General features: G+C 40.0%; 2 protein-coding genes across 3 annotated transcripts in view; one reads left to right on the top strand and one right to left on the bottom strand.

The window, feature by feature from the left end:
• ACACA (acetyl-CoA carboxylase alpha) overlaps nt 1-26,833 on the top strand; it is a 302,953-nt gene that overhangs the window by 11,098 nt on the left and 265,022 nt on the right. The gene's annotated exons all lie outside the window — the stretch shown is intronic.
• Nucleotides 19,934-26,833, bottom strand: part of CUNH17orf78 (chromosome unknown C17orf78 homolog) — a 21,545-nt gene continuing 14,645 nt past the window's right edge. The window contains 1 exon segment of the mRNA XM_023732652.1: nt 19,934-21,110. Coding sequence (XP_023588420.1) covers nt 21,010-21,110 — 101 coding nt within the window. The 3' untranslated portion in view covers nt 19,934-21,009.

Here is a 26,833-nt window from a genome sequence, read left to right on the forward strand (position 1 = left end):
CCTGGTGACGCATAGTAAAGGAAGGAAGGGTACATAGAAGATGGATTCTAAATTTCTGTTATCTGGGAACCTAGAAGCAAAGAGAATCAGATAAGAGGACCAGCCCAACTGTGACTCTTCATTAAGGTCAGTTCTTTACTAAGTCTCTACTAGTACCTGTCACTACCCTAGGCCTGGGGATACAATGTAAGTAAAATAGACATGGTTCCTGCCCTCAACGTAGTTTACCTCTGTTGGAGAGACAGGCATCAAATCACAGAAATACGTACTTATAAACAGATGAACACCATGAAGAAAATTTACATTTTAAAAGGGTATAATAGGGAAACCTGAAGGAATTTGGAAGGTCAGAGAAGGCTCGATGAAGTGATTGTTGAGCCAAAAGCTGAAAGATGAGTGGGAGTTAAATAGGCAAACAGTAGTGAAGGAAGAGGAAAGCAGGATGAAGGAGTAGAAACGATGTTCCAGGCAGAGAACAGCATAGGCCCTGAGGTAAGAAAGAAGGAAGCTAATCCACTGTGGTTGAAGCTAGAGTAAAGGCAAGAGTAGGGGGAGTTGAAAATGGAGAGCGAGGCAGGGACCAGGTTGTTCAGGGCGTTGGCAGTCTTGTTAAGGATTTTGGATTTTAACAGTGAGAAGTCACTGAATAGTTTTTATTAAAAGAGTAACCAGATCATTTTGAAAAACTCATTCTGGCTTTGGTGTGGAGAATTGTGAGCAGATTAAAAGGAGGCAAGAGTGGACATGGGGAAAGGCTATTGCAGTAGTTTAGGCTGATGATATGCTCCCTGAATCTACTTGTTTTCCTAACTTCAGCAGAAGACAAAGCCTTTTATTCCTATATAGTAAAAGTGCATCAAATTTAGGTATATTTTAACCTATAATTAGAGATAAAAGGCTTAAAATTAATTCCTCAGGAAAAACGAGCACATTAAAGTGAAGGGTTTCATTTAAAGCATAGACGTGGCAATCCGATTCTTTTCTCTCTGGAGAGGAGGAAAGGAGTTAGAGGGGTTAAAAGGGATAGGAACCACTGAGGAGGCCAGAGATGCTAAAGACAGACTTTCCTAACTGTGCAGTGTTGCTCTTGCACGCTGTCTGCTTTGCCGAAGTTTATCTTCGCTGTGCGTTAGTCAAATAAAAATGTTGGGCACAGTTACTTTATGGCTTACCCTGGAGAGCTCAGTGCTTTTTAGCGAAAAATAGGCCCAGGAATCTAGATATTGCACAGGTTGCAATTCTTTTACACACTATGGAGTCTTTACAAGTGCCTAGGAAAACAATACCTACATAAAGCATTCTGAAATTGAATCTGTGTGTTACTTAGCTGATTTAATTTTAGAAAAAAGACAATGACAGATACTAGTAGTTTCTTAAGAGCTGCTTTTTTGTCTTCCTGCCATAAGGAATTGCATAGAGTTAGAATATACTGACAACCCACCTACCTCATTTTTTCATGTATGTGTCAACAAAGCTGTATCCTTTAAGATGGGAGACCTTGAAGTTCTTCTAAGAAACATGGTTCAATTTGTGGGACTTTTAGTCATAAGCATCAGTAGCTTTTTAAATACAGCCATAGAAGGCAAAATAGAAACAAATTCTTGGAGCTAAATGGGACTCCCAGGGCTTCAGAGCCAGACAGTTGTTTATGTGTAAATCTGCATGTTGAAGAATACTGTATTAGAAATGCACTTTGGATTATAACATGTTTCACAAAGGATTAGTATCCAGGAATATATACAAGACTTATTATAACTCAGTAAAAAAAAAGACTAATAACCCTAGAGAAAAATAGGTAAAGGCTATGAGCAAGCAAGGAGCCCTGTTGGCACAATGGTCAGGCGCTTGGCTGCTGACAGGTCAGCAGTTCAAATCCACCAGCTGCTTCACAGGAGAAAAGATCTGGCTATCTGCTCCCATAAAGATTTCAGACTAGGAAACCCTATGCGACAGTTCTACTCTGTCATATAGGGTCGCTATGAGTCGGAATCGACTCAAAGGTATACAACAACAGCGTGAGCGAGCAATAGAAAACCTGAAGGCAGATAAATATATGCAAAGATCTTCAACCTCACTATTAATAAGGAAAAGACACATCACAACAATATTGAAATACTTCTTCACAGCCATCAGATTGGCAAAATTTTTAAATTCTGAGATTTCCAAGTTAGGGAAGATATGGAATAATGGGATTCTCTTTACTGCTGGTGGGACTGTATGTTAGTATAACCACTTCGGATAGCTATGTGCAGTCTAGAAAAGTTGAAAATGTATATATCCTATAACCCATGAATTCTATCTTTTGACATATATCCAAGAATATTCATGGTATAAGAAATAAACTACTATCTGATATTATAATATGTATAATTTATAAGTCTTCATATTTAGTGTCTCTTCTCTTAAATGTTTGGTTCTTCTGTAGGGCAATAAGGACTTTACCCTCATGGCCTGCACTGTTTATTCTTCTTTTCCAGTACATTAGGGAACAGTGCTAGCCTGCATAAATTCTTGGAGACTTTTCTGGGTATCATCTTATTCTGTGGAGAACATGACACCATATATCTAAATATATCCTTCTCCACCCTATTTTAAGCTTCAGAAAATAAGACTTAAAATAGAACAAAATTTATCTGTTATTCATGATTTTCTTGTTTGAAGCAGTGATATAGCCTTCATATCTGTTTCTTGGTATAGACGAGTAGTGCTCACTCATCTATGCCAAGAAATTTGGAAGACAGCTCCCTGGCCAACAGCTGGAAAAGATCCACTTTTGTGCCCATTCCAAAGAAAGGTGATCCAACATGGATGTGAAAATTATCGAACAGTATCATTAATATCACACGAAGTAAAGTTTTGCTGAAGATAATTAAAAAATGGTTGCAGCAGTACATCAACAGGGAACTGCCAAAAATTCAATCCAGATTCAGAAGAGGATGTGGAACGAGGGTTATCATTGCTGATGTCATACAGATCTTGGCTGAAAGTAGAGAATACCAGAAAGAATTTACCTGTGTTGTACTGACTGTACAGAGGCATTCGACTGTGTGGATCGTAACAAATTATGGATAACATTGCAGAGAATAGGAATTCCAGAACACTTAATTTTGTGCTCCTGAGGAACCTGTAGATCAAGAGGCAGTCATTCGAACAGAACTAGGGGATACTGCATTGTTTAAAATTAGGAAAGGTGTGCATCGAGGTTGTATCATTTCACCATACTTATTGAATTTGTATGGTGAGGAAATAATCCAAGAAGCTGGACTGTCTGAAGAAAAAGAGAGCATCAGGTTTGGGGGAAGGCTCATTAACAACCTGCGATATGCAGATGACACAACCTTGCTTGCTGAAAGTGAAGAGGATTTGAAGCACTTTGTGATGAAGATCAAAGACTACAGCCTTCAGTATGGATTACACTTCAACATACAACAAAAATCCTCCCAACTGGACCAATAAGCAACATTATGGTAAATGGAGAAAAGATTGAATTTGTCAAAGATTTCATTTTACTTGGATTCACAATCAATGCCCATGGAAGCAACAGTCAAGAAATTAAACAGTGTATTGCAGTGGGCAAATCTGCTGCAAAGACCTCTTTGAAGTGTTAAAAAACAAAGATGTCACTTTGAGGACTAAGTTGCACCTGACTCAAGCCATGATATTTTCAGTTGCCTCGTATGCATGTGAAAGTTGGACAATGAATAAGGAAGACCTAAGAAGAATTGAAGCCTTTGAATTATGATGTTGGTGAAGAATATTGGGTATACCATGAACTTCCAGAAGAAGAACAAATCTGTCTTGTAGGAAGTACAGCCAGAATGTTCCCTTGAAGTGAGGATGGCGAGACTTTGTCTCACGTACTTTGGACATGTTATCAGGCATGGACCAGTCCCTGGAGAAGGACATCATGTTTGGTAAAGTGCACAACCAGGGCTCCTGGTAAAGTAGAGAGTCAGCAAAAAAGAGGAAGACCCTCAAGGAGATGGACTGACACAGTGGCTGCAACAATGGACTCAAATATAGCAACGATTATGAGGATGGCACAGGACTGGGCAGTGTTTTGTTCTGTTATACATGGAGTCACTATCAGTCGGAACTGACTTGACAGCACTTAACAACAACAACAACAAATCTTTTATGATTTATTTATCCATTTTATATTTACTTGTGTATATCCTCCACCTTTTCTAGTAGAGCCCCTGGGGTTGTGCAAACAGTTAACGTGCTCGCCTGATAACCAATAGGTTGAAAGTTTGAGTCCACTAGAGGCACCTCGGAAGAAAGGCCTGGCAGTCTCCTTCCAAAAAAATCAGCCATGGAAAATCCTGTGGAGCACAGTTCTACTCTAACACACATGGGATTGCCATGAGTCAGAATCAACTTGACAGCAAACCGGGGGTGGTGGCGGTATTTTTCAGAGGTTGCAGCTAGTCACTTCAGCCACTGGGTGGTGCAAGTTTCTAAATTATGTGTAAGTTTCTAAATTATAGCCCAAGGCACTCTTGTTGCTGCTCAGCACCAAGTGAAAACTTGGTGTTGTAGGAGGGTTAGGTAGAAGACAGGGTTCTTTCGACCTGAAATTTTAGTACAGACATGGATCCAAGCTCCCTAGGAATGCAGATGAAGGGAAATTTTGAATATTGGATGACTGGCAAGCTCAGGTCATTAAATAAGGGAGAGAAAAAGAAGGAAAGGAAAAAGGAAAGTGTTGAAATAAGGCAGAGGAAGAGAAAGATGAAGAAAAAATATTAGAAAAAAGAATATAGGTTTAGAGAGATGAATTTGAGTGTTACCAACAATACAGGATGGCCCCTCATTAGTTGGCAGCCTTTGGTAACTGTCTTAGTCATCTAGTGCTGCTGTAACAGAAATACCACAAGTGGATGGGTTTAAGAAAGAGAATTTTATTCTCTCACAGTCTAATAGGCTACAAGTCCAAATTTAGGGCATCAGCTCCAGGGGAAGTCTTTCTGTCTCGGTCAACTCTGGAGGAAGATCTTTATCATCAATCTTCCCTTGGTCTAGGAGCTTCTCAGCACAGGACTCTGGTCCAAAGGACATGCTCTGCTCCCAGCGCAGCTCTCTTGGTGGTATGAGGTCTGCCTGTCTGTCTGCTCACTTCTCTCTTTTATATCTCAAAAGAGATTGGCTCAAGACACAATCCAATCTCGTAGATTGAGTCTTGCATCATTAACATAATTGCCACCTATCCCACCTCATTAATATCATAGAGGTAGAATTTACAATACATGGGAAAATCACATCAGACAATACTGGGAATCGGCCTAGCTAAATTAATACACATGTTTTTGGGGGACTCAATTCAATCTATGACAGTAACCAAGAGCAGCTTTGATGTAAAAATAAAGATTACTTCCTCCTCTTCTAGAAAGTCAGTTATACTACCTCAGCTGTCCATTTGGTGATATGACATTATGCACAAATTTTTTGAGTGTCTACTATAGCATGGTGCTTTGTTGGATACAAAGGAATATTGAAATATGTAATTAACAGATATTACAGGCTTCAAGCAAAAGAACCAGGAAGTATACATAAAAAGATAATAACAATGCAGAACAACATGAGGGCCATTGTGTGAACTCGGGAAATGGAATCATTCTGGTAGTGGGAGACGGAGATGAACCATGAAGGCTTTGGTCATTAACTTGTGTTTTAGGCATGGAAGCAGGAGTAGAGGATCAGAATGTGAAAAGAAGAGGGGCTCACAGAACTGTCAGCCTGTCCAAGGTTAAAAAGAAAACAAAGTATTTATGGCCGCTAGTCATAAGTATATATAGTAACTCCTCTTGGAAAATGACTAGTTCTGGACATAAACATAAGAAAAGTGCTGTAGGTCAGAATCTGCTGAATAGTGCTTTAGTAAAGAGGGTCTAAAGCAAAGAAGAGGTGGGGAAGAGAGACGAAGAACATTTAGGGCTAGAACCATCCCTAAGTACCTCTCTGATTATTAATCCCTTGCATTAGCTAGGCATACAGTGAAGGAGGGATGCTAATGGCCCGCTAAAGGCCTTGAAGGCTTTTCAGAGATCCAGAGAGTCCTAGGTCACTTCCAATTTTGAGATTGTGGCTATATCTAAAAAATGAGGAAATGGCAACATGATTATAAAATTGTGTATTTTAAATGTTTGTATTTAACAAAGTAATGCTTTCAGCACACATACAAATACAACTATTTACTGAATTTCATTTAGCAATAACTTCAGAAGTTTAGATTGTAAGTTTTGTGAATGTTCCTTCTCTGCCCTAAGTACCTACTGCCTTCGTAATCTTTGGGCCTATCAAACAGTATTGAGGTAAGTCGGACCCTTAAAAAAGGTGGAATGACTTCCAATCCCCTCTAAAACTTGAAAATAAACACAATTTAATAGTTATGCTAATTAGAAATATGGTAGTAATATGTTAGCAAAAAAGGGGGACAGGTTTAAAATAGTATGAAGAGTATAATGTTATTTGTGTAATGTGGCTATCTTTTTATGGATGTGTGTACAGTCACGCACCGCATAGTGTCCGTTCAGGCAACGTCCGACCGCGTATAAGCCCGTTGTCCCATACCAGAGTAAATAGAGGTAGTCAAACATGTAAAAGCCTGAGAAGTCAATGATAGGTGGAGATTCATGGATTTTTTTTTCAGATGTGCACTCTCAAATGCTACTGAAAGGTCAAGCAATATGAGAATATATATATACGTTATGTTTACTGACATAGTGTCCATGCATATCTTGGCATCTGCTATTTTCTGATCTCTCCTTTATAGTGTAAATTACCTCTGAGAAGATGAGAGGATTTGGGATTTAGAGGATAGGTGAAGAAACTGGCCTAAGGCAGGAGGAATTGCATCTCTTTCACTGTAACTAGAGGAAATTTATGCAATTGTTGGTTCATGGCTTCTGCTTACTCTGAGAAGTGGAAGAGAGTTGAAAATGGAACATTTGAGGAGAGTGGAGGTTTGAAATTTCCACTGAGAAATTTGCAGCAGCAAGAGGCAAAGGAGGAGTGTTGATCTGGAAGTGAAACAAAAGGTTATTAAACTGCATGAAGGTGGAAAATCAGTGAATGCTATTGTTCACAATTTAGGCATGTTTGCACAATGTCCAAATCATATATTGTGGTTTACAGCTTTCCTAGATTTTACTGTACACATATCCATAAAAAGATACATGTTACACAAATAACGTTATACTCTTTGTGTATATGTGTGTGTGTGTGTGTAGAAATATATATATATATATATATATAGACACATATATGTACAGTAAAATCTGTGAAAGCCAGAACCTGTGTAAGGTGGAAACCTGTCAGAGAAGGAAAACTCAAATATTTTCCACTAATAGGGCAATAGAAAAGTGGTAAGACTGCGCACTGTCAAAGGTGGAAAACTTGCAAGACCTGGAGAAACAAGGCAGTCCTGTTGAGTTCCGGCTTTCACAGGTTCTACTGTATTTATGTCTATAAAGTTATATACCAGTGTTAACAGTGATTTTTCTCTGGGAAGAGGGATTAGGTACAATTTTTATCTTATTCTTTGTACTTTCCAGTATTTCCTAAACATTTTTATGATGAGAATGTACTTTAATAATCAGAAAAGTATAGTGTGTTAACTTAATGAGAAAGAATTTGCAGTAGAAACCTTGCTGACTAGCCACTTCCCAGAGGAATACTTGTCATTTTTCCATAGAAAAATGATGTTTCCAAAGAAACAGTGTTTTATCTAGTTGTGTCTGTAGCTTATAATGACACAGGGAGAATTGTATTCTGCTGTAATCTGCAGATTAAAGTCCACATCCTAAAATTTACATGAGAATACTCTCTTCCCCCTCTGCCATTTCTCCCATCTCTTAGTTTTCAAAAATCTCCACTAATAAGGGAATATGGGATTCAAAATTGTTAACTGATTAATCAGAAACTCCTCAGAAGGACCTTGCTTTGTAGGAGAAAGAAATTGTCCCCAAAGTAAAATAGATAATTTTGATTCCATCAGTGACTTTCTATAAGGAAAGTCAGGACAAATATTATCCAAATTATACTCTTGTGGAAGAATGAATGAGCGTAGACTTTGTCACAGATTTCGTCTCTGGAGAAGCTGCATGTTTCTGGATTTTGTGGTGGATGAGGCTGGGACGGGTGGGAATGAACATAGGTATTAATCCTGTTTAGACCAAGAGCTTTAAAGCATATGTTTTCAGTCATCTTCCCTAGCGGTCCTGGAAAGGAACAGACTTTTTTCTTTCATTTCATAGATGATCAAACTGAGCTACCAACGGCAGGATAAACTTGAGGCAGTGTTGTTAATCAGTGGCAGTGTGCAAACAATATACTCCTTTACCCAAATGCCAGCCCTAGTGTTCTGTCCTCTTGATCTAATGTATTTTCAAGGGATGCTCTATGGAAATTTCAGATACCTAGAGGATCTCTAGGGCTTCCTTGAAATCATCCTCATCCATAGTTTGTGTCTGTTCTGTCTTAGAAGGCTCAGCCTGAATATTAAATCAGGCTTTAGGGCATGGTATTTTCCCCTGTTGATACAGTTTTGAGAATCACTTTTCTGGACAACACTTAAAGTGAAAGAAAAAGGGATGCAAGTTGTGTATGATTTTCACTGGAGAACTAAGAAAATAGAACCCCTTAGAAGCAGGCATTAAACCCAAAAACCTAATCCGTTGCCGTTGAGTCGATTCCTGCTCGTAGCAACCCTATAGGACAGAGTAGAACTGCCCCATAGGGTTTCCAAGGAGTGGCTGGTGGATTTGAACTGCCAACCTTTTGGTTAGCAGCCAGTCTCTTAACCACTGTGCCACCAGGGCTCCAAAACAGGCACATTTCACTGAAATTAAAGGAATGGTTTCAGATTCTTATGAAAAGAAGCAGGACACCCTTTATTATCTCTCCTGCCATTCCCTTTTTTGCTTACGTTTAAACACTGCTTCAAAATCAGCTGTTTTCACTTTCTTACTGAATTCTTATTTAAGCAGGTCAGACTCGACTCATTACTAAATCCCTCTGAGGAATAGCATCATCATAATCATTTTGCTCTGGCACCCTTTCTTGAAATGTATGCAGCTCACTGTTACGGTAACTCATAATCTGCAGACCCACTTTAGTATTTCTGGATTATCAGGAGACTTCACCTGGGTCCTGTTTGTATGAGGTCTCTACACCCCTTGGAGATGACTTATGAGGAGGACTTTTGGAATGCTTAGGGTCAAGTTCCCTTCACCAGTGTGTTGATAGCTATATGTAGTAGCAGAGGCTAACTCATAAAACCCTCTGAGTATCAACCTGGGAAAGCGGGAACCCGTCCTAAGCCAGTTGACAGCCAGTGAGCATGAGTTCAACTGTGAGGATAACAAGGGAGTTGATGAACTGTGACACACTAATGGTGGCTTTGCCTGGTTCCTTGGAGGCTGATGTTCAAGCTTTTTGTCAAAGAGAGCAATAAGATCTGTTCAAAGTGCTTGGAGAGAAGACATTTTTTCGTTTGATGAGTTGGAAAGATATCCGCTTTATGGATTTACAAAGTGAATCGTAGAGACTTGTGGCTAAGTCAGTAGTGGTGGCATGAGAGTCACTCTGACTGCTAAGCCCAGGCTCCCCCTTTCTTTGGTCTGGCATCAGGATTTGATTGTGATGTCCTTGTTGAAGATGCAGTTGTAGAACTGGCAAGAAAATCTTCCCATATTGATCAATAGTAGGGAGAAGATAGTGTAGTATCTTTCATTCAATGCATGCGTTAGAGCAGAACTTTTCAGAAGTATGTCTGGTGGATAACAGTGATCCCTGCAGCTTTCTTTGGACTTGATGAGTTAGGAGTATCTTGTCCAACCTAGAGATTGAGAGGGAATATGAAAGATAAAAAAAGATGCAAATGGGTATTTCTTCATATGCCAACAAAGGAAAAGCTAAGTACAAAAACCCATATAATTCCATGTACACATTATTTTGCCTCTTTGCTACCTATTCTAGGAAAAGTTACTGTGCTTACACTGAGAAAGTATGAGCAAGGTGCACATATGTAGGAGAACCTAAAATTGGTTGGAACCTATAACGTACTAGCAAAACGCCCCTCAATCCCTTGTTTTCCTTCAATGGATGAGGCCCTGTGTATGCAGCTGCACTGGATCTCAGATGCAATAATTCTACTTCCTTTCTTGAATTAGGCCCAAACAACTTTGCTGTGTTTTGAAAAGGGGCCAAGATTTGGGTCTGTATGGACAAAATATTTTTTCATTAATCCTATTCCATCCTCACCACACCTGAGTCTAAGGCCTATCTGATTTTGTGTGTACTTTCTAAATGCTTGCCTGTTATGAACATAATTAAGATTTTTTTTTTTTTGTCTATGCTTTTTCTTCCCAACTAGATGGTAAGCCACTTGAAGGCAGGGTACTTCGGCACATAGAACATTTTCAGTAATACTTTGTGAAACATATAAATAAACCAACAAATATCAGTGTAGGAATTAAAAGACCTGGACTCTATTTCCACCAGCTGTGTGACCTTGGGAAAGTCACATAACCTCTTTGAGGCTCAATTTAAGCATCAGTAAAATGTAGGTACCTGCTGAGGGTTTTTATAAGGTTCAGATGAGGTAATGCATGTAACATTTTACCTTATTATTATTTTTAAAAACGCCTTTATCATTTAGTAGCCCATTTTGTTCTTAGGAGAAATTCAATCAGAGTTGCTGATGTATGAGTTTCTCTATTTCTAGACTAGACTTTTTATTTCCTTTCAGGCCTTTTTCTTCAAATTAGAAATGATCATGTTGATTAGAGTACAAAACTAAAATTATGGCCAAGATGGCAGAGTAGTCAGATGCTTCCTGTGGTCCCTCTTACAACAAAGACCCAAAAAAACAGGTGAATTGATTATATATGACAATCTAGGAACCCTGAATATCAAAGGCAAAGTTGAGGAAGTGGAATGAGCAGCAGAAGGAGGGAGAGACGGTTCAGAAGCAGCAAAGAGTTGCCAGACCTGACCTGGCAGGAACCAGTACCCTGCAGCTGGCACACGCAGTGAGGCAGGCAGTGACACTCGAGTGGCGTTTTCTACATCAGGAAAGACTGAGTAGCGGAGAGTCTACTCAACCCTCCAGAACCAGTGAAAAGCGGTGCTCAATCAGCAAAAGATAAGCACATGTGTCTAACCTAGCATGCGGATCAAAAAACACCCTTTTTGGGCAAAACCTCTCTCCCATTTTCCTGCTCCCTCCCTGCTCTGCACCACGTCTGGGTGGGCTTCAGCCATTGCTGCATCCCCTGGGCTGGAAGTAAGGACCCACCCGTCATGTGCCCTGAGCCATTCTCCTGGCCTTGGAGAGGGAACAAATTAATAAATAGGAATAAATAATCTGCCAGCTCCCCTAGGCCGGGAACTTAGGGTAGGCACAGCTCCTTTGCCTAGGCACAGGCATGAGGGGTCCACGGACTTTGAATGCCTTTCACCACTGCATAGATTTGTGTGGACCCGTTTCAACAGCGTAGGCCCTCATTACCACAGTACAAGAGGGTATATTCCTGAAGCCTAACTTCAACTGTTAGCTATGTGGTGGAGGGGCGGGTTTGTGACATTTGACACTGCTTTGCCCATTAAGCAGGGTCTTCACCTACCCACATCAGGGGACTGAGGACTGGTGGCTCTACCCACGCCACCTAGCCACCCACGACAGGGGTCCAAGAATAAGTGGTGCCTCCCAGTCCTTACGGCTAACAGAATTGGGTGCCCATAGTCCGGCTGCAAAATGCACCCACAGCACGCTGTAGGGAATGGGGACACATTTTCCTCCCAGACATGCAGGGGAAGCTGTCAGGCCCCTTGCTTGCTCAGGGCATGACCTCTTAACTACAGCCAGATACCTGTGCCTACACCAATCACCTTGCCTTCTAGGACTGTAGGTGAAAGCCTGCACCACACACTTGGTGACCGACTACCTGAACACCTGAGCTGAATCTATACAAGAAAAGTAAATGGACTCCTGGGCTCACATACCTAGTAACAGATCTAACCACCTGGTGACAGGACGTTAAAGCTTCAGGGCACCAATAATCAAACTAGCTCACACGAGCAGCCTGTTTGGGCATATCAAAACAAAACAAGAAGCTAGAACAGAGTAAACAAACATAAAATAAATAAATATAATAACTTATCGATGATGCGGACACAGCAGTCAATGTCAAATCACATAAAGAGGCAGACCATGATGGCTTCAGCAAGCTCCCAAAACAAAGAATCAAGAAATTTTCTGGAGGAAGAGAACTTGGAATTACCGGAGGTGGAGTACAGAAGATTAATATACAGAACTCTTCAAGAGATCAGGAAGGAGATCAGGCAAAACGCAGAACAAGTCAAGAAACACACAGACAAAGCAATAGAGGAACTTGAAAAGATTACAGAAGAGCATAATGACAAATTTAACAGGCTGCAGGAATCCATAGAGAGATAGCAAACAGAAATCCAGAGGATTAACAATAAAATTTCACAATTAGACAACTCAGTAGAAAGTCATAGGAGCAGAATTGAGGCAATGGAAGTCAGAATTAGTGAGATTGAAGATAAAGCACTTGACATCAACTTATTTGAGGAAAAATCAGATAAAAGAATTTTAAAAAATGAAGAAACCCTAAGAATTATGTGGGACTCTATCAAGAGGAATAACCTACGAGTAACTGGAGTACCAGAACGGGGCGATAACAGAAAATACAGAGAGAATTGTTGAAGATTTGTTGGAAGAAAACTTCCCTGATATCATGAAAGATGAGAAGATATCTATCCAAGATGCTTATCGAACCCCACACAACATAGATCCCAAAAGAAAGTCACCAAGACATATTATAATCAAACTTGCCAAAACAAAAGTTAGAGAATTTTAAGAGTAGCTAGGAACAAACGAAAAGTCATCTACAAAGGAGAGTCAGTAAGACTAAGCTCGGACTACTCAGCAGAAACCATGCAGGCAAGAAGGCAATGGGATGACGTGTATAAAGCCTTGAAGGAATAAAATTGCCAGCCAAGAATTACATATCCAGCAAAGCTGTCTTTCAAATATGATGGTGAAATTAGGAGATTTCCAGATAAACAGAAGTTTAGGGAATTTGCAAAACCAAACCAAAATTACAGAAATACTATAGGGAGTCCTCTGGTTAGAAAATAAATAATATCAGGTAACAACCCAAGACTAGAACACAGAACAGAGCAACCAGATAGCAACCCAGATAGGAAAGACCCAAAAACAAATCAAAGCTAAAACGCTGCAAATGGGAAAACAGACTTCAATATGTAAAAGATTTCGACATTAAAACAAAAAAGAGGGACTAAAAAATGTAGTCATAGATCTTTCATATGGAAAGGAAGACAGGCAATGTAAACAAGTGAAAGACTGGTTTAAACTTAGAAAAATAGGGGTAAATGTTAAGGTAACCAAAAAAGGAAACTAACAATCCTACACATCAAAATAAAAAACAAGAAAAACATAAAGACTCAGCAAAAACAAAATCAACAATGGAAAATATGAAAAGAAATTACATAAAGAAAAACTACTCAGCACAGAAAATTAAGTGGAACAAAGAAACTGTTAACAACACACACACAGAAAAGACATTAAAATGACAGCACTAAACTCATACCTATCAATACTTATACTGAATGTAAATGGACTAAGTACACCAATAAAGAGACAGAAAGTGGCAGAATGGATAAAAAAACATGATCCATCTATATGCTGCCTACAGGAGACACACCTTAAAGACACAAACAAACTAAAACTCAGAGGATGGAAAACAACACTCAAAAAATAGTAGGAGTGGCAATACTAATCTTTGACAAAATAGACTTTAAAGTAAAATCCACCACAAAGGATAAGGAAGGACACTATATAATGATTAAAGGGTCGATACACCAGGAGGACATAACCATAATAAATATTTATGCACCCCACAACAGGGCTCCAAAATACATAAAACAAACTCTAACAGCATTGAAAAGAGAGAGAGACAGCTCCACAATAGTAGTAGGAGACTTCAACACACCACTTTCAGTGAAGGACAGAACATCCAGAAAGAAGCTCAGTAATGACACTGAAGACCTAAATGCCACAATCAACTGACTTGATCTCAAACACATATATAGAACAATCTACCCAACAGCAGCCAAGTATACTTTCTTTTCCAACGCACATGGAACATTCTCCAGAACAGACCACATATTAGGCCATTAAGCAAGCCTTAAGAGATTCCAAAGCATCAAAATATTTCAAAGCATCTTTTCTGACCGTAAAACCATAAAAGTAGAAATCAATAACAGAAACAGCAAGGAAAAAAAATCAAACACATGGAAACTGAACATCTTGCTCAAAAACTACTGGGTTATAGAAGAAATTAAGGATAGAATAAAGAAATTCATAAAATCAAACAAGAATGAAAACACATCCTACTAGAACCTTTGGGACACAGCAAAAGCAGTGCTCAGAGGTCAATTTATGGCAATAAATGCACACATCTAAAAAGAAAGGGCTAAAATCAAAACATTAACTCTACAACTGGAACAAATGGAAAGAGAGCAGCAAAAGAAGTCCTTGGGCACCAGAAAAAAGGAAATAATAAATAGAGCAGAATTAAATGAAATAGAGTATAGGAAAAGAATTGAAAGACTTAACAAGACCAAAAGCTGGTTCTTTGAAAAGATCAACAAAATTGATAAACCATTGGCCAAACTGACAAAAGAAAAACAAGAGAAGAAGCACATAACCCATATAAGAAATGAGATCGGTGATATCACAACAGACCCAACTGAAATTAAAAGAATCATAACAGAATACTATGAAAAGTTGTGCTCTAACAAATTTGAAAACCTAGAGGAAATGGACAAATTTCTAGAAACTCACTACCTACCTAAACTAACACAAACGGAGGTAGAACAGCTAAATAAACCTATAACAAAAGAAGAGATTGAAAAGGTAATTAAAAAACTCCCAACAACCAAAAAAAGCGCTGGCCCAGGCAGTTTCACTGGAGAATTCTACCAAACTTTCAAAGCGTCGACACCACTACTACTAAAGGTATTTCATAGTATAGAAGAAGGTGGAATACTCCCAAACTCATTCCATGAAGCCATCATGACCTTGATACCAAAACCAGGTAAAGACACCACAAAAAAAGATTACAGACCAATATCCCTCATGAACGTAGATGCAAAAATCCTCAACAAAATTGTAGCCAATAGAATTCAACAACGTATTATAAAAAATAATTCACCATGACCGAGTGGGATTCATACAAGGTAAGCAGGGATGGTTCAACATTAGAAAAAAATCAATGTAATCTATCACATAAAACAAAAGACAAGAACTACATGATCTTATCAATTGATACAGAAAAAGCATTTGACAAAGTCTAACACCCACTCATGATAAAAACTCTCAGCAAAATAGGAATAGAAGGGAAATTCCTCAGTATAATTAAGGGCATTTATACAAAGCCAACACCAACATCATCCTAAATGGAGAGAGTCTGAAAGTATTCCCCTTGAGAACAAGAACCAGACAAGGATGCCGTTTATCACCACTCTTATTCAGCATTGTGCTGGAGGTCCTACCCAGAGCAATTGGCTAGAAAAAGGAATAAAGGGCATCCACACTGGTAAGGAAGAAGTCAAAGTATCTCTATTTGCAGTTGATATGATCTTATACACAGAAAACCCCAAAGAATCCACTAGAAATAATAGAAGATTTTAGCAAAGTATCAGGATACAGGATAAACATGCAAAAATCAGTTGGATTCCTCTACACCAACAAAGAGAACTTCGAAGAGGAAATCACCAAATCAGTACCATTTACAATAGCCCCAAAGAAGATAAACTATTTAGGAATAAAGCTAACCAGAGACATAAAAAACCTATACAAAGAAAACTACAAGACACTACTGCAAGAAACCAAGAGACCTATATAAGTGGAAAAACATAACTTGCTCATGGATAGGAAGACTCAACATTGTGAAAATGTCAATTCTACCCATAGCAATCTATAGATATAATGCAATTCTGATCCAAATTCCAATGGCATTTTTTAAGGAGATGGAGAAACAAATCACCAACTTCATATGGAAAGGGAAGAGACCCCGGATAAGTAAAGCATTTCTGAAGAAGAACAAAGTGGGAGGCCTCACACTACTTGATTTTAGAACCTATTATACCGCCACAGTAGTCAAAACAGCCTGGTGCTTGTACAACAACAGCTACATAGACCAGTGGAACAGAATTGAAAATCCAGACTTAAGTTCATCCACCTACGAGCAGCTGATATTTGACAAAGGCCCAAAGTCCGTTAAATGGGGAAAAGACAGTCTCTTTAACAAATAGTTCTGGCATAACTGGATATCCATCTGCCAAAAATTGAAACAAGACACCCATACCTCACACCATGCACAAAGACTAACTCAAAACAGATCAAATATAAACTCTAACATGATAAAGATCGTGGAAGAAAAAATAAGGGCAACACTAGGAGCCCTAATACATGGCATAAACAGAAAACAGAACATTACTAACAATGAATAAACACCAGAAAAGAAACTAGATAACTATGAGCTCCTAAAAAGCAAACACTTATGCGCATCAAAAGACTTCATTAACAGAGTCAAAAGACAGCCTAAGATTGGGAAAAAAAAATTGGCTACAAAAAATCCAATCATGGTCTAATCTGTAAAATCTACAAGATACTGTAAAACCTCAACAACAAAAATACAAACAACCCAATTAAAAAATGGGCAAAGGATATGAACAGGCATGTCACCAAAGAAGACATTCAGGTGGCTAACAGACAGATAGGGAAATGTTCACCATTGTTAGCCATTAGAGAAATGCAAATCAAAACTACAATGAGATATCATCTCACCCCAACAATGGTAGCATTAATCCAAAAAACACAAAATAATAAATGTTGGAAAGGTTGTGGAGAGACTGGAAGACGTATACACTGTTGGTGGGAGTATAAAATGGTGCAACCACTTTGGAAATCGATTTGGCATTTCCTTAAAAAGTTAGAAATAGAAGTACCATACGATCCAGCAATCCCACTCCTTGGAATATATCCTAGAGAAATAAGAGCTGTCACATGGATAGATATATGCACACCTGTGTTCATTGCAGCACTGTTTACGATAGCAAAAAGATGGAAACAACCTAGGTGCCCTTCAACAGAAGAATGGATAAACAAATTATGGTATATTCACACAATGGAATACTACGCAACAAGAAAGGATAACAATGAATCCGTGAAACATCTCAAAACATAGATGAATCTGGAAGACATTGTGCTGAGTGAAATTAGGCAGTCGCTAAAAGACATATTGTATGAGACCACTATTACAAGAACTCAAGAAAAGGTTTAAACACAGAAGAAAACATTTGATAGTTATGAGGATGGGGAGAGAGGGAGAGGGGTATTCACTAACTAGATAGTATACAAGAATTATCTTAGGTGAAGTGAAGGACAGCATACACTACAGGGGAAGTCAGCACAACTGGACTAAACCAAAGCTAAGAAGTTTCCTGAATACAGTCAAACACTTTGAGGGACAGAGTAGCAGGGGTAGGCGTCTTGGGACCATGCTTTCAGGGGACATCTAGGTCAATTGGCATAACAAAGCTTATTAAGAAAATGTTCTGCATCTTACTTTGGTGAGTGGCATCTGGGGTCTTAATTGCTTGCAAGCGGCCATCTAAGAAGCATCTATTGGTCCCAACCAGCTGGAGTAAAGGAGAATGAAGAACACCAAAGACACAAGGAAAGCAATAGCCCAAGAGACACAAAGGGCCGTATAAACCAGAGACTTCATCAGCCTGAGACCAGAAGAACTAGATGGTGCCTGGCTACCACCAATGACTGCCCTGACAGGGAACACAATAGAGAGTCCCTGATGGAGCAGGAGAAAGGTGGGGTGCAGAACTCAAATTCTAGTAAGAAGACCACACTTAATGGTCTGAGACTGGAGGAACCCCAGAAAGCATGACCCCTGGATTCTCTATCAGCCCAGAACTAAAACATTTTCCGAGGCCAACTCTTCAGACGGGGATTGGACTGGACTGTGGGACATAAAGTGATACTTGTGAGGAGTGTGCCTCTTAGCTCAAGTAGATACAGGGGACTAAACTGGCAGCTTCTGTATGGAGGTGAGATGGGAAGGCAGAGAGGGTTAGGAGCTGATTGAATGGACATGGGGAATCGGGTGGAAAGGATGAGTGTGCTGTCACAGTATGGGGAGAACAATTAGGGTCACATAACAATGTATGTATGAATATTTGTATGGGAGACTAACTTGAAATGGAAACTTCATCTAAACTACAACAATAAAAAAAATTTATCAGTTTTAAAAAAAAAAGAATTATCTTAGGTAAAGGGAAGGTGTCTTAGTCATCTAGTGCTGCCATAACAGAAATACCACAAGTGGATGGTTTTAACGAAGAGAAGTTTAAAAAGTTTAAAAGTCCAAATTCAGGGCATCAGCTCCAGGGGAAGGCTTTCTCTCTCTGTCGGCCTTCTTCTCTTTGGTGTTGCCCTGGACTAGGACCTTCTCTGCGGAGGGACCCCGGTCCAAAGGACGCGCTCTGCTCCTGGCACTGCTTTCTTGATGGTATGAGGTCCCCCTGTCTCACTGCTCACTTCTCTCTTATGTCTCAAGAGATTGCCTCAGGCCACAATCCAGTCTTGTAGATCAGGTCCTGCCTTACTAACACAACTGCCACCCATCCTCCCTCATTAACATCATAGAGGCAGGTTTACAACATACAGGCAAATCACACAGTACCAGGAATCATGGCCTAGCCAAATTGATAAACACATTTTTTGGGGGACATAATTCAAACATGACAGAAGGACAGCACGCACTACAGGGGAAGTCAGCACAACTGGACTAACCAAAAGCTAAGAAGTTTCCTGAATATAAGCAAACACTTCGAGGGACAGAGTAGTAGGGATAGGGGTCTGGGCACCATGGTTTCAGGGGACATGTAGGTCAATTGGCTTAACAAAGTTTATTTAGAAAATGTTCTGCATCCCACTTTGGTGAGCGGCGTCTGGGATCTTCAAAGCTAGTGAGTGGCCATCTAAGATGCATCAGTTGGTCCCACCCCATCCGGAGCAAAGGAGACTGAAGAACACCAAAGGCACAAGGAAAATATTAGCTCAAGAGACAAAAGGGCCACATAAACCAGAGACTCCCATCAGCCTGAGACCAGAAGAACTAGATGGTGCCCAGCTACCACCAATGACCACCCTGACAGGGAACACGACAGAGAGTCCCTGATGGATCTGGAGAAGAGTGAGATGTAGAACTTAAATTCTAGTAAAAAGACTAGACTTAATGGTCTGACTGGGACTGAGAGGACCCCGGAAGACATAGACCCCAGAAGACATGGCCCCTGGACTCTCTGTTAGCTTAAAACTAAAACCATTCTCGAGGCCAACTCTTCAGACAAAGGTTAGACTGGAGTATAAGACATAAAATGATATACATGAAGAGTGTGCTTCTTAGCTCAAGTAGATACATGAGTCTAAATGGGCAGCTCCTGTCCGGACAGGAGATGAGAAGGCAGAGAGGGTCAGGAGCTGGTTGAATGGATACAGGAAATCTGGGGTGGAAAGGAGGAGTGTGCTGTCACAGTATGGGGAGAGCAACTAGGGTCACAGAGCAGTGTGTGTATAAATTTTTGTATGAGAATCTAACTTGCATTGTAAACTTTCATTTAAAGCACAATAAAAAAAACAACTAAAAATACACCGTATAATAAAATGATACTAATTTGCATGGTCTCATCATTCAGTATTAGAATAAATAAGATTATAGAAAATCTTAGCTTAGACTACAGATGACAAATAAGTTCCTAGTGGGTTCTTGGAGCACTGTGAGAAGAAAGACTCTGAGACTATGCCTGGGTGGAAAGAGTGCAGTGCTTGATTACTGGTATGTGCAGTAGATATAAAATTAAAGAGTGGCAGCATGTGTGCCAGGAATTTGCCATCCTGGACTAGATAATCTGTGAGAACCAGTCTTCGTTTTCCTCACTTAAAAGTTTCAGCTCAGGCATTGTGACATTCGTACTGCACAGTTGCCTTGTTGTTAGTTTCTGTTGAGTGGATTCTGACTCATGGCATCCCCATGTGTGCAGAGTGAAATTGCTCCATAGAGAGACTCATTGTTAATGCTATAATTCTACAAAAGTGAACAACCTGTTTAATTTTAGAATTATTGGGTATCTCATCTCTTTGCCTTAGTGAGTACTGTAGATGTTTTGAGAGTAAGAGAAAACATCTATCAATTTCTAGTATTCAAAGGCCGAGTCCACTCCTTGTGGGGAACCTGGATTTAAAGCAGCTTTGTTGAGCCAGTGGCATAGTGTCTGTTTCAGACATCAAAGGACATTAATTTATAATCCTATCAGGTAAACCCAAGGGCAGAGAAGAAGGAAGTTGTTTTGCCGTTTCCAAACTATACGGTGCTTCCTAAACTTTGTTGTACATAAGAGTTAGCTGGAGGACAGAGTGGCTATATATGTTGTGGTTCTGAAGCTCTTACAACTTAGGGGAACACTTTTAAGAAGAAGTATACAAATTTTAAAATCACAGAATTGTATACAAGACCTTGGATTGGGCCCATGTGCCCTGAAGCTTAAGCTTCATTAGTTTAACAGTAAATCTACCTCTTATTTAGGGAGCTTGTTAAAAATCTTAAAAATAAGATTCCTGGCCCTACTCCAGACATTCTGCTTCAGTATATCTGGGATATTTTCAATAAGTACCCTATTTGTTCTTACTGTTGTTAGGAAAACAGTCATACCTTCCTATTTCGGGACACATTAAAAAATTGCCCACATTTGCTTCAGAACTGAAGCAACCCGCTCCTTCCTCAGTACTTATATAGTAACCCCATTTTCTCCAAGCAAGTGTTGTAAATAATACAGAGAACACTTTCCTTCTCAGGCTGAGAGTCAGGCTGGGCTTCAGCTGCACCATGTTGCTGGTCTTCCATGCTAGGTCCCTTCTTTTGCCTTCCCCACAATCGCTGGTATTGGCACAGCTCTCTGGCTCTCAGGCATTGACTCTGAAGGGGAAAGATGACAGGTAGTAGCATCTGGTGGCTTGTATGCATTTGGTTATCTTCCAAACATCATGTCAGGCCATTTAAAGAAATCATCTCTTCTAAGAAATATATTAGGTCCTATTGGATCTGTCCTCCTTAGTGAATGTCCAAGTATAGCAAAGGAAGAAACTAGCATTTAGGGAGCACCTTTCACACAGAATTTCAGTTAGCCTTCATAACCACCTATAAGAGACACATATCACGAGTGCCATTTTATAGATGTGGCAACTGAGGTTGGAGAAGTCAAGCAATTTGCCCAAAGTCACTCAGCTAGTAAGTGTTAGTGACAGGTCTGTCCAAATTCAAAAGTCTGTGCTTTTCTCATTATGCCACGCTGTCTCTGGAATAGAAGGAGGGCCTTACAGAGCCAGGTCAAGGACCCAATACATCAGCAAACTTACAGGGCATGGGACTTCAGAAATGACAAACACCATAATGGCGATTCCACTGAGTAACAGGGTGGCAGCAATCAGAAATTTGACCACAGTGCTCCATTTCTGCCTCTTCGCTAGGCTCTCATCTGTTTCTAAAAAGGGAGAGAGGAATGGAAGAGGGAGAAAAGAAAATTTGAGAAAGGGAAGAAACTGACCCTTTGACTTGAAGATCTCCTAGCTCACAAGACTAATAGGGCTCCACCTAACTCAGAGGCAGAAGATGAATTTCCAATTCAGACTCAGAGTCAGGAGTCGGGTGAGCATCCCGGGCTCTGCTCTAACCTTGCAGCCTCTTCCCAATGAGTCACCTTCCCTGGGGTTTGGGAGTTTTCATGATCAAGCAGGGCTAGTTTTTGCACTCAGGAGAAGAGGCTAGGTGCACGAAGAGTTCTAAATTCACCTTTCACCAGCAGCTGTCTCAGGATCCCTACTCTTCTGCTCTGACGCATTATGTGGGATTAGAAAATCGTTTTTACTATGTCCCATCCTCTTGGCTTTACTGGAGTGTAAGGAGGGACAAGGGTGAATTGGCATTGTTCTGGGTCATAAGTCAAATCTGGAGGCAGATGGCTCATATGCGTCTTGTTATTACTAATCTCATATTTATTTTTTCCCCAGGTAGGAACTGGGATATAACCCAACCTGTAATCTTACATACAGAATTTGAGCCCTGGCCAATTTAGGGAGCCTTGTTTCTAAAAACAGTGTACATGAAAACATGTTATTATCATCACTGTTATTGTTTAGTATAGAATTCATCACTGTTATGATTGTTTAGTATTGAGGTGTCATCTATGTATACATACAGTGGCTGGAATTACCTACCATGTGGATAAGATTTATCCTGTTCCCAAATCTGGCTGCAGGTGAACTTACTTGGGTGGAGGTAAAGGATCACTGATGGTGTCAACCTACAAAAATTTCTGGGACCGTCTTTGCAGAGAAGCTGATTTTCCCATAAGAAATGGAATGATTTTCAAGTGTGAACTCTGTGTAACTTTTCAACCTCCAGGAAAGTCCTAGGAGATACAAACTAATGTTGGGGTTAAAAATGTTTCATTTTCTTTCCTTTCTTGTCTCACCCCTTCTTATTCTGTACCTTGTTGTTTTGAAGGCATAGAAAACTCATCAATACTTGTAGTTCTCGCTCCTTCTTTGTTCCCAGGAGTTGTGGAAATGGTAGTGGTGGAAAAAGTCTCTGATGAAGCTACCATTACTGGGTAGACCTTACATTGGGCGATCCCTGGTAAAAAAGCTATAAAACAAGAAAGAAACAATGAAAGGACAACTGAGAAAACTTTATCCTGCCTTTGATTTTATCTGACACAAACCCTAGCTTTACTCCGCTGACATTACATTTCTGACTGTGGCCCCATCGACTTGTCCATAGGTTTAGGGTGTGGGCACAAAGTAATACCAAGAATAAATGAGGACAGAGATACTAATAAGAGATGCAAAATAACCCCCGTGGGGCCTTTGACTGAAGTTGGATCAGAGCTTATCTTGATTGTCTGTAATTCTTAAGGCCATCATAATAACTAGGATGGAGAGCGTATGTCATGGATTGAATTGTGTCCCCCAAAAAATGTGTGTAGCAACTTGACTAGGTCATGATTCCCAGTATTGTATGATCGTGTTATCTGATGTGATTTCCTTATGTGTTGTTGTAAACTCTACCACTATGATGAGATTATATGTGATCTCCTCATGTGTTGTAAATTCTATCACTGTGATGAGGTTATACTGATGAGGTTGACAAGATTAGTGTCTTAATGCAATCTCTTTTGAGATACAAAAGAGAGAAGCGAGCAGAGACACATGGGAACCTCATACCACCAAGAAAGCAGTGCCGGGAGCACAGCGTGTCCTTTGGACCTGAGGTTCCTGCGCAGAGAAGCTCACAGACCAATGGAAGATTGATGACACAGACCTTCCTCCAGAGCCAGCGGAGAAAGCGTTGCCCTGGAGCTGATGCCCTGAATTTGGACTTGCAGCCTACTGGACTGTGAGAGAATAAATTTCTCTTTGTAAAGCCGTCCACTTGTGGTATTTCTGTTGGCGCAGCGCTAAATGACTGAGACAGCGTAACACTGTCAAAAGTTTCCTTCTTTAAAGAAGGTGGCTCCAAAGTCTAAGGAAGAACATGAAATCTCATAACTTGCTTTAATGACTGCTGCAATTATGTCTAAGTCAACTGTGGAATCTAAGTTAACTACTGTGAGAGAGGACGGGGGAGAGCAGGAGGAGTTGGAAGAAGGGTCACCCAGCTTGTAAACTCATTTTCATTTAATTAGCAGATATTTCAAAATGAGTATTATGTGTCAGGCACTGCTTCAGGTACTTTAGATATATCAGTTGGATACATTAGAATGTATCCAACTGAAAGGAAGGGAGGGTGGGGCAGGAGGGAAGGGAAGCAGATAACAGTAAGCATAATAAATAAATTTTATAGTATGTTAGAAAGGGATTAGTGCTACTTTAAAAAAAAAATTAAAATTGTCATCCAGTAAGAGAAGAGCCTGGAGGCGGGGGCCTGCAGTGGTTGGACAAGTTGCCATATAGGGTAAGTCTCATTGAGAAGCTGAGATTTGAGCCAAGATTCCAAGGAGGTGAGAGGGTTAGCCAAGCAGATATCTGGGGAGGGAGTGACAAGCAGATACCTGGGGAAGAGGTGACAGCTAAAGTAAAGGCCCCAAGGCAGAATGGGTCTGGCATGTTAGTGTTTTAGAGGAATAGCAAGGAGATTGGTGAGACTGGAATGGAGTGAGCAAGGGTGATAGTAGTAGATGAGGATCTAGAGGAAACAGGCCCATGTCACATACGGTCTTGTAGGACAGTTTAAGGTTTTTTATTCTGATTGAAATGGGGAGCCACTGCAATATTTTGAGCAGAAGAGTGACAGGATGACTTACGGTCTTAAAGGATCACTCTGACTATTGGGAATAGAGTGTAGGGGACAAGGGTAGAATCAGGGTAACCTGTTAAGGAGGCTGTTTCAGAAATCCACATGAGAGATGATGGCAACTCAAACCACCAGTAGAAGTGATTAGAAGTGGAAGAGTTCTGGCTGTAGTTTGGAACTAACTTCACTTGCCTCCCGAATTGACCTAATCTAACTCAGACAGTGATTCATATTTCAATTTTATTGGGCTCATATCATTTCTTATTAAATTAAGCTCTTTAAGTTCTACTTGACTTTTCTGAACTACTCTTTCATGTCTTGATTAAGTCTGTGTGAAAATGACAGTTCTTTTTCACACATGCCAGTGGCCACAGTACTGGGCACTGTATATGAAATTACAGAGGAAGGATTTCAGTTTAATCAGGAAGACAGCGTTGGCACATATAGGCGGAGACACATATAGAATCAACAGGTTCAAAATGAAAAGCAAGGAAATTATGTTAAGTATTTTCAGCATAGTGCCAATCAGTTCTCTGAAGTGATAACGTGTTTATGAGACAGATGAGATGAAGATAAGTAAATCTCACTTTGGAAAAGTCACATAAGTTCTCTGAGTTTAGTTTCCTTATCTGTAAGAAGGTTATAATAAAATAATACTTGACCAATCTATTTCACCGGGGTAGTTGAGAGAACACCCAAACCCACTGCTGACGAGTCGATTGCGACTAGTAGCGACCCTGTAGGAGAGAGTAGAAATGCCACATGGGGTTTCTGAGGCTGTAAATCTTTATGGAAGCAAGCTGCCACATCTTTCCTACACCGAGCGGCTGGTGGGTTCAAACCGCCCACCTTTTGGTTAGCAGCTGAGCGCTTTTAACGACTGTGCCACCAGGGCTCCCTGAAAATGAGAAAGCAGGTGTGAAAACACTTTGTAAACTGAGTAATACTGTGATTGAGAGGAAAACAAATCTAGAGATCTTCCTTCTCTAAGTAGAGCTATGCCCTCTAGCCATGGGGATAACGGTATTTCAATGTGGCATGTTTTCCCACCTCCTAGGAGCCACTCTTTGAAAGTCTACTTAAAGGTATCATTTGTCACTGCACTTTTAGCTCTGCCTAACTTCTAAGTGAATGTTCATCCATGTTGGCAGCTCATCTCTCTTAGATCCCATCTGCTAGATAACTGAGCATTAAGGTGGAGCACGTTGGTAAATGCAAATACCACCTTCCCAGTGATGATGGAATTCCAGTATTAATTTTTCTTTGGCTAAGGATATTTGAACAAGAATGCCCCACTTTAAGGAGATATAAAAAATGCAGATTTATGAAATGGATAATTTAGGAGATGATTATTTATAGTTCCAAAGGATGCTTTGCTTTACAAAATTATTTTTAATATCGAATGTTAAGTACATTGTATTTAAATAGAAATCTCCCTTAGAGATTATTCTGTAATAAGACTATCAGGTTGAAGGGCTATTTGAGAAGCCTTACATATATTGCAGTTGAGTTTGTGCTTCAAGATCTAACCCTCAGCTTTACATATTTAGAAATTAGATCATCTAGTCAAATCCAAAATATCCTAAATACTGTGTGCTTAAAGTCAGGAAAGGTGTGCATCAGGGTTGTGTCCTTTTACCATACTTACTCAATCTGTATACTGAGCAAATAATCTGAGAAGCTGGACTGTATGAAGAAAAACGGGGCATCAGGATTGGAGGAAGACTCATTAACAACCTGCATTATGCAGATGACACAACCTCGCTTGCTGAAAGTGAGGAGGACTTGAAGCACTTACTGATGAAGATCAAAGACCACAGCCTTCAGTGTGGATTACACCTCAAGATAAAAGAAAACAGAAATCCTCACAACTGGACCAGTAAGCAACATCATGATAAATGGAGAAAAGACTGAAGTTGTCAAGGATCTCATTTTACTTGGATCCACAATCAGCACCCATGGAAGCAGCAAGAAATCAAACGATGCATTGCACTGGGCATATCTGCTGCAAAAGACCTCTTTAAAGTGTTGAAAAGCAAAGATGGAGGGCGTATGTCATGGATTGAATTGTGTCCCCCAAAAAATGTGTGTAGCAACTTGACTAGGTCATGATTCCCAGTATTGTATGATTGTGTTATCTGATGTGATTTCCTTATGTGTTGTTGTAAACTCTACCACTATGATGAGATTATATGTGAGGATTATATCTTGAGGACTAAGATGCCCCTGACCCAAGCCATGGTGTTTTCAGTCATCTCATATGCATGCAAAAGCTGGACAGTGAATAAGGAAGACCGAAGAAGAATTGATGCCTTTGAGTTATGGTGTTGGTGAAGAATGTTGAATAT

This window comes from Trichechus manatus, unplaced genomic scaffold, assembly GCF_000243295.1.
Source record: "Trichechus manatus latirostris isolate Lorelei unplaced genomic scaffold, TriManLat1.0 scaffold00054, whole genome shotgun sequence".
NCBI lineage: Eukaryota > Metazoa > Chordata > Mammalia > Sirenia > Trichechidae > Trichechus > Trichechus manatus.